This window comes from Anolis sagrei, chromosome Y, assembly GCF_037176765.1.
Source record: "Anolis sagrei isolate rAnoSag1 chromosome Y, rAnoSag1.mat, whole genome shotgun sequence".
In the NCBI taxonomy this organism is placed as follows: Eukaryota; Metazoa; Chordata; class Lepidosauria; order Squamata; family Dactyloidae; genus Anolis; species Anolis sagrei.
The window spans coordinates 83,411,336-83,422,846 of record NC_090035.1 but is presented as its reverse complement, the minus strand read 5'-3'; the positions used below and the strand labels follow the sequence as shown (position 1 = coordinate 83,422,846).

Genomic DNA, 11,511 nt, shown 5'->3' with positions numbered 1-11,511 from the left:
TCATGCTTTTATGGTTTTAAATTGTATACTGTTGATTGTTGTATTTTGTTGTAAACCGCATTGAGTCGCCGGCTAGGCTGAGAAACAGCGGTATACAAGTATAGCAAATAAATAAATAAATAAATAATAAACATAAAACCCTTGTGCCGGCTGAACTGCTGACCTAAAGGTCGGAAGTTTGAATCCGCGAGGTGGGGTGAGCCCTTGTCTGTCAGCCCCAGCTTCCCTACCGGCTGTTAGGAATTGTGGGAGTTGAAGTCCAAAACACCTGGAGGGAGGGCCCAAGTTTGCCCCTGTTTGATCTATCTACTCTATCTCCCTCTGACGGGGGTTGGGCTGGATGTCCTTTGGGGTTCCCCTCTGTGATCCTGTTGTGTTGCTTCCTCGTAGGGGCTTCCTCCAGCATGAACCCCAGCAGACAAAGGGAGCGGAGGTCCTTCCCCGGTGGATGCGGTGGTGGCAGTGGCGCCCTCCTGCCCGCTCTCCTCCGGCCACAGAGAGGCTCCTCACCCCTGCCGTCCATTCGGGTCAAGCGCCGCCGGTCCAGGCGGGAGCGGAATGGGGCCCGGTTCGGCCGCAGTGCTCTGGACACGGACGTGGAGCCAGTGTCCAGCGGTGTCCGGGGCCTTCCAAAGAAGGCGGTGCTGCGACCCCCTTTCTGGGGCTCCCAGCTGAGACCCGGTGCCCATTCGACCCCGATTGGCGGGACCAAGGCGGTGGTCATCACCCAGCACCGCCTGACCCACTGCCCCCAGCACTGGGGCATCTTCAACCGGGAGGTGAAGTCGGCCGACATCGAGAGGCTTTTGAGCCCCCGGACGGGGCCGGAGGTGGTCGTGGAAGTGACCCCTGAATGCGAGGACAAGGAGAAGGTGCAAGAAGATGGAGGTGGAGGAGAAATCCCGCTCCATCAACCCTGTGAAGCCAATCCTTTGGCCGTGGAAGATGCTATAGAAGCCGCACCACAGCTGTCGGTCACTCCTGTGGCTTTGGTAGACGGTCCCGAGGACATGGAGGCCAAAGACGCAGGTGAGAAGGAGAATGTCCCTCCTGTGGCTGGAGGCATTGAGCCAACCAAAGGCCAGTCCTTGGCCAAGGAGCTGGCTCAAGACCTGCAGCGGCTGCTGGACCTCCAAGCCCTGTTTCCTGGGCGCAGTGTGGTCAGCGAGGCCCGTCAGGCCGTGGCCAGAATCCTGCGGGAGCAAAGACGAGCCTGGCCGGACATGGATGCCTTGGATGCCCTCAGGACGCTGGTCAGCAGAGGACGCAACAGCGGAGAGGCCCTCCAGACAGGTAAGGCTGTCCACACCAAGGTCTCAGGGATGGCCGTTCCATCTGTTGCTATCATTATTATTTTAATTATCATCTAGTGAAAAGGTGTTTCACGAGAGCCCTGAAACACCTTTTCACCACAAACCACACTCTGTCCAGGTAATCCAGTAAGTAGAAGTTTATTTGAAGAAGAGTATTATGCAAATTCAAAAGAGAGAATCAAAGTTCGAAAGGTTATTTCCAAGACAGCCAAGAGTCCAAAATCCTTTCAAATACAGTCTCCAGAGTCAATCCACAAAAAATATCCATTAATGAGATAGCATGGATCCAAGGCAGGTAACCTAGAAGCGAGAACACACTTAGACACTTGATTACATGGATTTCAAGAACATAGAACCAAAAGCCAAGAGTGGTTCACCTGAAAAAAACGTTGCTCTCACATAGGATTGTACCAGCAGGAACCACTTTCAAAGGCCTCTATCTCTCCCATAACATCATTTCCCATGCACCTGCTTTTTCTTTCCTCATCTCTAAGCCTCTGGGAAAATGCCTCTATCCCTCCCATAACATCGTTTCTCATGCACCTGCTTTTCCTTTCCTTATCTCTAAGCCTCTGGGAAAAGGCCTCTATCCCTCCCATAACATCATTTCTCACGCACCTGCTTTTTCTTTCCTTATCTCTAAGAGCCGCCGCAAACTAGCGTCCTGCGAGAGCAAACTCTGCCAGCACGTCCGATGACGTAGAAGACTCCGTCTCTCTCCCCGCCTCTTTCTCCGCCTCTTTCTCTGTGCCAGCGTGGTTTTTCCTTTGCTAGGGCAGCAATGCCAGCGTACTCTTGCTGTTGGCAGAATTCAACAACGAGAGTACGCTGGCATCGCTGCCCTAGCAAAGGAAAAACCACGCTGGCACGGAGAAAGAGGCAGAGAAAGAGGTGGAGTCTTCTACATCATCGGACGTGCTGGCACAGTTTGCTCTCGCAAGATGCTAGTTTGCGGCGGCTCTAAGCCTCTGGGAAAACGCCTCTATCCCTCCCATAACATCATTTCCCATGCACCTGCTTTTCCTTTCCTTAACTCTAAGCCTCTGGGAAAAGGCCTCTATCCCTCCCATAACATCATTTCCCATGCACCTGCTTTTCCTTTCCTTAACTCTAAGCCTCTTGGAAAAGGCCTCTATCTCTCCCATAACATCATTTCCCATGCACTTGCTTTTCCTTTCCTTATCTCTAAGCCTCTTGGAAAAGGCCTCTATCCCTCCCATAACATCATTTCCCATGCACCTGCTTTTCCTTTCCTTAACTCTAAGCCTCTGGGAAAATGCCTCTATCCCTCCCATAACATCATTTCCCATGCACCTGCTTTTCCTTTCCTTAACTCTAAGCCTCTGGGAAAAGGCCTCTATCCCTCCCATAACATCATTTCCCATGCACTTGCTTTTCCTTTCCTTATCTCTAAGCCTCTTGGAAAAGGCCTCTATCCCTCCCATAACATCATTTCCCATGCACCTGTTTTTCCTTTCCTTATCTCTAAGCCTCTGGGAAAATGCCTCTATTCCTCCCATAACATCATTTCCCATGCACCTGCTTTTCCTTTCCTTATCTCTAAGCCTCTGGGAAAAGGCCTCTATCCCTCCCATAACATCATTTCCCATGCACCTGTTTTTCCTTTCCTTATCTCTAAGCCTCTGGGAAAATGCCTCTACCCCTCCCATAACATCGTTTCTCATGCACCTGCTTTTCCTTTCCTTATCTCTAAGCCTCTGGGAAAAGGCCTCTATCCCTCCCATAACATCATTTCCCATGGACCTGCTTTTCCTTTCCTTATCTCTAAGCCTCTGGGAAAAGTGAGCCTGTCTTTGTTACATGCCCTGTCTCCACAACTCCAAGCACCTTGACCTAGACAAACATTCGCTTCCCACATTTCTCTTAGGCGGCACTTCTGGCAGGTTCTCATGAGAACTGATATCGCTTTTTCCAGTCTCGTGGGAACTGCCAGGAGATTCCAAAACAACTTTCTCTAGGCCACTTCTATTCTCCTCTGGGCCCTCCAACTCTGTCGCATCACCCCTTTTCTCATCTTATGAGCACTCAGAATCTGACCGGGCTACAACAATTATACAGTAGACTCAGTGAACCTATGGCACCCCCAGGGATGGGTAGATGCCAGATTAATAATAATAACAATAATAATAATAGTGTCCGACGTGTGATCCAATACAACAGCCAGCAGAGTGATCTTGTCTGCTGTGGACTCACTTGTTGTATAACAAATAATAATAATAATAATAATAATAATAGATGGAGATATTGTTGGAGTTCAGCCTGTGATTGTGTCTAATAATCAGGGTACTCTGGATGTTGGGAGTGACAATGAGGTTCATGTATCTAATGATGTTTCTAATGATAAGGTTGCTCTAGATGCAGAAAATGACAATGGGATTCCTGTTCAAAGTGATTTTTCTGATGAGAATGTTCCTGAAGGGTTTGGGGATGATGGGATGGTCCCTGGAAGAGGGCCTGAATTGCTACCAGAGAATTCCCAACACTCTGAGCCTGAGAATAGCTCAGCACCTGGGCCAGCTGCAGAAATTAATGAGCCAGTAGATAAGAGGAATATTTTCAATCAGCACAGACAAAAAATCCAAACTCTCAGGCGTTCTGCCAGGCTGAGAGAGAGATTGATAACAGAGTCAAGGCTGAAACGAAATCCGTTCCTGGCTGCTTGGGATATAGAGTAGATTAGGGGATAAAAGTGCCAAGTACAGAATCTGTAGCCAGACGAAGCAACGTTGGAATTGAGTCAAGACTTCTTCCCAGGTCCCTGGAAGCCTTGCCTTGGATAGACTCATATGTGTTAAGTGCCTTGTTTGATTCATGATTCAAGTTTTGGGGTTTTACCTTGGAAGTTTCAGTATTTGTTTTTCATGAACTCTGGACTATTTGTTTCTACTTATCTTTCCATCTAATTGGATTTACCTACAGTAAAGTGTCTAGGACTGTGTGATGTATCGGCGAATAATGCGTGCAGATCCCAGCAAGGTGGCCTTTTGCAACTGACAGATAGTAAATTTGGCCAAGGTCTTGTGGCACTGCACCCAGTGTGCCGATCACCACTGGGACCACCTTTACTATCCAGGCATGACCCCTGGAGACGCCATCCAGACCATGACGGCCGCCCGAAGCATCCACCATCCAGCCATGGCCCCCAGAGACCGCCAAGGAGGCCATGACGGCCGCTCGAATCGCCAGTATCCAGCCATGAAGTCCAGCATATATATCTCGTTTGTGGTTTTGTGTCATTAAAATAATAATACAATATAATATAATAATAATTAGGGTTAGTAAGAGGCCAGGTGTCAAAGGGTAGAGAATAATAATAATAATACACAGTCCTAGATGCTTGGGAAGTGTTCGACTTGTGATTTTGTGATACGATATCCAGCATATAGACCTCGTTTGCTGTGATATATTATTATTATTATTATTATTATTATTATTATTATTATTTTACTGACACAAAAACACAGTATGTCACGGCAAATGAGATCTCTATGCTGGATTTCATATCACAAAATCACGTCTAACACTTCCCAAGCGTCTAGGATTGTGTGATGTATTTTCGAATTATTATTATTATTATTATTATTATTAACTAGCTATCCCCTGCTATGCGTTACTGTGGCCCAATCTGTGTTTATGTGTTTTGTGTGTATATATATTTGTGTTTTTTGTGGTTTTCTGCATGCATAATGTATTTTTAAAGGCTTTTTAAGCCCCTCCCACTGTGTTTTTCAGTGTTTTTAGGACTGATGGTCATTTGTCGGCCTGATAAGTGTATTATGTCCAAAATTCATATCAATTCGTCCAGTAGTTTTTGAGTTATGTTGATCCCACAAACGAACATTACATTTTTATTTATATTAAATAAATATAAATATTTATTTATATTTATATAGGCATATACATAAACATATATACATAAACATATATATGTTTATATATATATATAAACAGAGGGCCAGGTCACAGTCCCTCAAACTGTTGGAGGGCCGGATTATAATTTGAAAAAAATATGAATGAATTCCTATGCACACTGCACATATATTATTTGTAGTGCAAAAACCACTTAAAAACAATACAGTAATTAAAATGAATAATAATTTTAACAAATATAAACTTATTACTATTTCAGTGGGAAGTGTGGGCCTGCTTTTGGCTGATGACATTGGATTGTTGTTGTTGTTGTTGTTGTGTGCTTTCAAGTCGTTAGGTTGACCCTAAGCGAGGGCTGGGTAAATGACCTTGGAGGGCTGTATCCGGCCCCTGGGCCATAGTTTGAGGACCCCTGATATAGATGATGATAATAATAATAATAATAATAATAATAATAATACAGTGGACTCCCAGTTAACAGATACCCTTGGGTGTTGAAAGATACTAAATAAGTGTAGTTTCTGCTTGCTTGAGAGTAACTGTTAGAAATAGGTCTAGCTCCTCCTAGACCTCATGCTACACCAAACCATTAATTCCACATTGACTGGACATTCATATGCATTGACTGGACGCTGGCAGGTGTGCAATTCCAGAGAGATTTGCTGAGGTCACGTTTCTCCTTCCTTCAGGCCTCAGGAGCCCTTCTTGCAGGGACCGGGGGTCATGGCCCGGATCGAGACCCAGCCATTGCGGCAGCGGAGACTCCGAGGAGCCGGGCCTTCCCCTGAGGAAGAGGAGAGGGCAGGAAGAGCCCTTCTCGGACGGATTCCCCGGGCAAACAGCAGCCAGAACGGTGAGCGGAACTTTGTCAAGAGTCTGTCATCCCTACCAACTCGAAAGGAGCAACTGCTTCTCTTTTGATGCTCTTTCAGCACCAGGGGCTGGATGGCCATCTGCTGGGAGGAATTGGATGGTGTCTTCCTGCCTGGTAGAAAGAAGGGGGCTGGATTGGGTGGCCCTTGAGGTTCCTTACAACTCTAGGATTCTATGATATATCTAAATATGTGTATGTATGGTGTATAAAAAATATATCTATCTTTGACCATCTTTCTACGACCATCCATCTATGGCTGGATGGCCATCTGTCAGGAGGGATCAGATGGTGCCTTCCTGCTGGTTGAAAGAAGGGGGCTGGACTGGGTGGCCCTTGAGGTTCCTTCCAACTCTAGGATTCTATGATATATCTATATATGTATATGTATGGTGTATAAAAATTATGCCTATCTATGACCATCTATATACGACCATTTATGGTTGGATGGCCATCTGTCAGGAGGGATCAGATGGTGCCTTCCTGCTGGTTGAAAGAAGGGAGCTGGACTGGGTGGCCCTTGAGGTTCCTTCCAACTCTAGGATTCTATGATATATCTATATATGTATATGTATGGTATATAAAAATTATGCCTATCTATGACCATCTATATACGACCATCTATGGTTGGATGGCCATCTGTCAGGAGGCATCAGATGGTGTCTTCCTGCTGGTTGAAAGAAGGGGGCTGGACTGGGTGGCCTTTGGGGTCTCGTCCAACTAGGATTTGATGATTTCTCTATCATATATACATATGCGTATGTGTGTGTAGATAGATAGTTATAGTATATATACACACACATACACGTATGTATATATGATAGAGAAATCATCAAATCTATATATTATAACTATCTATCTACAAACATCTATCTATGACTGGATGGTCTCTATCTAGCATATCTATGGCTGGATGGCCATCTGTTGGGAGGGATTGGATGGTGTATTTCCTGTCTGGCAGAAGGGAACTGGAATGGATGGCCCTTGAGGTCTCTTCCAATTCTAGGATTCTATGATATATCTATATATCTATCTGTCTAGATATGTCTGTGTATGGTATATAAAATTTATATCTACAGCCATCCATCTATGGTTGGATGGCCATCTGTTTAGAGGGATCAGATGGTGCCTTCCTGACTGGCAGAAGGGGATTGGACTGGGTGGTCCCTGGGGTCCCTTACAACTCTAGGATTCTGTGATATCTTTCTATATATCTATATCTATATCTATATGTCTATGTATGGTATACAAAAATTGATATTTACGGCCATCTATCCATGGCTGAATGGCCATCTGTTCAGAGGGATCAGATGGTGCCTTCCTGACTGGCAGAAGGGGATTGGACTGGGTGGTCCTCGGGGTCCCTTACAACTCTAGGATTCTGTGATATCTCTCTATATATCTATATCTATATATGTCTGTGTATGGTATATAAAATTTATATCTACATCTATCTATCTATAGCTAGATGGCCATCTGTTCAGAGGGATCAGATGGTGCCTTCCTGATAGGCAGAAGGGGATTGGACTGGGTGGTCCTTGGGGTCCCTTTCAACTCTAGAATTCTGTGATATATATCTCTATATCTATATCTATATGTCTGTTTATAAAACATATCTACAGCCATCTATCCATGGCTGAATGGCCATCTGTTTAGAGGGATCAGATGGTGCCTTCCTGACTGCCAGAAGGGGATTGGGCTGGGTGGTCCTTGGGGTCCCTTACGACTCTAGGATTCTATAGGCATCTTTAACCAGAAGCTGATGGCTATCTCTTGGGAGGGATCGGATTGTGTCTTCCTGCTGGTAGAAGTGGCATGGCTGAAAGGCCCTTGGGATATCTTCCAAGTGTAGTATTCTACAATAAATGGCCATTTATTGGGAAGGATCAGATGGTGTCCTTCCAGTTCATCGAAGGGGCTAGACTGGATGACCTTTGGGCGTCCCTCCCAAGCTTCCCGCACGACGATCCTGTCTTACGGTTGCTTCTCTGCGCAGGAGGAAGAGGAACCAGACCGGAGAGACGGAGGCTTTGACTCTCTCCTCGAGCCAGAGGTCAGCTTCCCTTCAGCTGCGGTGAATCCCCTTGTTCTCCCTCGTTCTGCATCTCCTCAACAGGCGAATCCCTTCAGAATCCTTTTGGTTTCCGAGGAACAACGTGAAGCCGGGCTCCGACTCTCCCAAGGGTCAGCAGAGTCCTTCTGGGGTCACAGAGGCCACCCGGAGAGGCTCGAAGCAGCCGCCTCGCCCAGGAAACAGGCCTCCCGGTGGCGAAGCATACCCTTTGCTGCCCGCCACTCCCTGGAAGTATCGCATCTCGGCGAAAAGGGCTCTGACCCTTTCCTCTCGACGGAGCCTCCGAGCGAGGAGTGGAACCCGGACGTTATGTGGTTCCATGTCTCGGAACCCGCCTCGTCCCGCGGTTCCCACCTGCCCGAATTGGGGACCCGGAACCCAGACGCCCAGACCTCCTTCGACGTCTTGAGGAGCATCTGGAGCCCCAAAATGGCCGCGGAAGGGCCGACGCCACCATATAGGTCCCTTCTGGGTCGCCGATTTGCGCCTTCCCAGGAATGGCAGCCCAAAGAGTTCCTCCAGCTCTACAGCCTCGTCCCGGAGCACAACGGCACCGCCTTCTTATCCAGGCCGAACCCCCCGCAAGATGCCCCTGGGAATGACTTCTTCCTTGTCCCCGTAAAGCCCCGAACGCACTCCGTGGAGCCGACTTGGGGTTTGGCGCAAACCCCGGAGGGAAGCCAAGGGGGCGGCTCTCTGCGGGCCGAGGACGACCTGGAGAGGCTGCTCCGGCGCCAAGGGTCCCGGCAGCACCTGCAGACCTTCCAGCGGCTCCCGATGTCCTGTTTCCCCCCTTCGGAGGCTCTGGAAGAGGGCAGGGCGCCCCCCGCGTGCTCCTTCCAAGGGCATCTGCTGGACCAGGCCAGCCCCGAACCCTGGGCCTTCCCCCGGATGAAGCTCTACTGAGAGGAGGGTCTGGCCTGCCCTCTCTGTGACCTGAAATGGCCCCCAACTCTCTCCTCTGATCCGGAAGGATACTCTAAAACTCTCATGACCTGAAAGGACCCCCAAAACACTTGTGTGACCTGAAATGACCCCAGCACTTTCCTGTGACCTGAAATGACCCCAACACTTTCCTGTGACCTGAAATGACCTCAAAACTCTCCTGTGAACTGAAAGGACCCCAACACTATGTGACCCTAAATGACCCCTAAAACACTTGTGTGACCTGAAATGACCCCTAAAACCCTTGTGTGACCTGAAACGACCCCAACACTTTCCTGTGACCTGAAATGACCTCAGCAATTTCCTGTGACCTGAAATGACCCCAGCACTTTCCTGTGACCTGAAACGACCCCAACACTTTCCTGTGGCCAAATGACCCCAACATTTTCCTGTGACCTGAAATGACCCCCCAACACTTTCTTGTGACCCTAAAAGACCCCTAACAACTAAAACACTTGTGTGACCTGAAATGACCCCAACACTTTCCTGTGACCTGAAATGACCTCAGCAATTTCCTGTGACCTGAAATGACCCCAGCACTTTCTTGTGACCTGAAACGACCCCAACACTTTCCTGTGGCCAAATGACCCCAACATTTTCTTGCGACCTGAAATGACCCCCAACACTTTCCTGTGACCCTAAATGACTCTTAAAACACTTGTGTGACCTGAAATGACCCCAACACTTTCCTATGACCTGAAAGGACCCCCAACTCTCCTGTGACCTTAAATGACTCCTGTGACCTGAAATGACCCCCAAAACTCTCCTGTGACCTGAAAGGACCCCCAACTCTCCTGTGACCTGAAATGACTCCTGTGACCTGAAATGACCCCCAAAACTCTCCTGTGACCTGAAATGACCCCCAACTCTCTCCTGTGACTTGAAAGAACCCTCAACGCTCTCTTTTGCCTTTCCACAAACTCTGGCCTTTCCAGGTGTTTTGGACTTCAGGTCCCAGAATCCCCACTCACTGACAGCAGAGGCTTCTGGGAGTTGGAGTCCCAAAACAGCTGGAAAGGCCAGAGTTTGGGGATTTTGTCATTTAAAGCACATGTCTTTAACTTCCGGGCGAAGTAATCTCTGGAGCCATTAATGGCCTTCCAAGGTACAGGTAGGTGTCCCTGAGTAACAGTGAAAGATGATATTGTTACTCGACCCTATTAAATTACTCTGTTTTAAGAATGCTCTTTTTGTCTGTATTTTGAGTGGGTTAAATAGATTATTATTATTGTTACCACCATATTTTGAAAACACTATTTTGTCTGTGTTTTTGAGTGAGTTAATTTATTATTATTATTATTATTATTATTACCACCATCATATTTTATGAACATTATTATTGTTTGTGTTTTTGAGTAGATTAATAGACTATTATTATTATTTCTATCCTGCTATTTGCATATTAATTTACTAATTTACTAATTGAGAAGGGATACAGAAGATGAAGTGTGGATGTTTACAAAAGCAAAACACAGGAAACGAATGGGGACAGAAGCAGCCAGATACAGAGATAATTATTGTTATCATATTATTATTATTATTATTATTATTATTATGTCATTATTATTTTATGTTATGATATCATATTAGTATAAATTTGGACACAATATACCTATCATGCCAACAAGTGACAATCACTCATAAAAACACTGGAAAACACAAAAGGGACTTAAAAAGCCAAAATATATATAAAAAATACATTTCAATGCGTGCACAAAACCACATATATACACATACAGTATACACAAATATATACACACACATCTATATAAATAAAAATGTAATGTTCGTTTGTGGGATTAACATAACTCAAAAAGCATTGGACGAATTGACACCAAATTTGGACACAAGACACCTAACAGAACAACGAGCGTCCATCACGCCTAAATACACACACACACACAAAACCCCAGTGGAACAGACTTAAACCCTCCCCCCAATACACAATATATACATATACAGTCATATACTTAATCACATGCACATATTCATACACACACACACATACATACATATATACATGCACACATACATATATACATATACACATGCACACACATATACATATACACACAAATATGCATATAGACAAGCACACATATACACAATATGCATGTACACATAAACACACAAATACACAAATATATACACACACACATACACCCACACACACACAAACACACGTATATATATACATACATACATACATACACACATATATGCACAAATATATACACACAAAACACATATACACAGACTGGGCCACAGCAGTGCTTGGCAGAGGTCGGCTAGATATGTATAATTACATAAAATAATAATGTAATGACATAATGAAAGCAGTATATAATAATACAAAATAATATAACATAATTTTATGTTACATTTGTATTTTAATATTATATTAATATTTTACATTA

The 11,511-nt window shown here is 45.7% G+C and overlaps 1 protein-coding gene across 1 annotated transcript; it reads left to right on the top strand.

Moving 5' to 3' along the window:
- Nucleotides 1–396: 396 nt before the first annotated feature.
- Nucleotides 397–1,070, top strand: PRR19 (proline rich 19; the record flags this gene model as incomplete). The annotated part of the gene is made up of 1 exon (XM_067462462.1): nucleotides 397–1,070. A coding segment is annotated over exon 1 (666 nt), but the record flags the coding sequence as incomplete, so codon positions are not given.
- Between the last annotated feature and the right edge of the window lie 10,441 nt (nucleotides 1,071–11,511).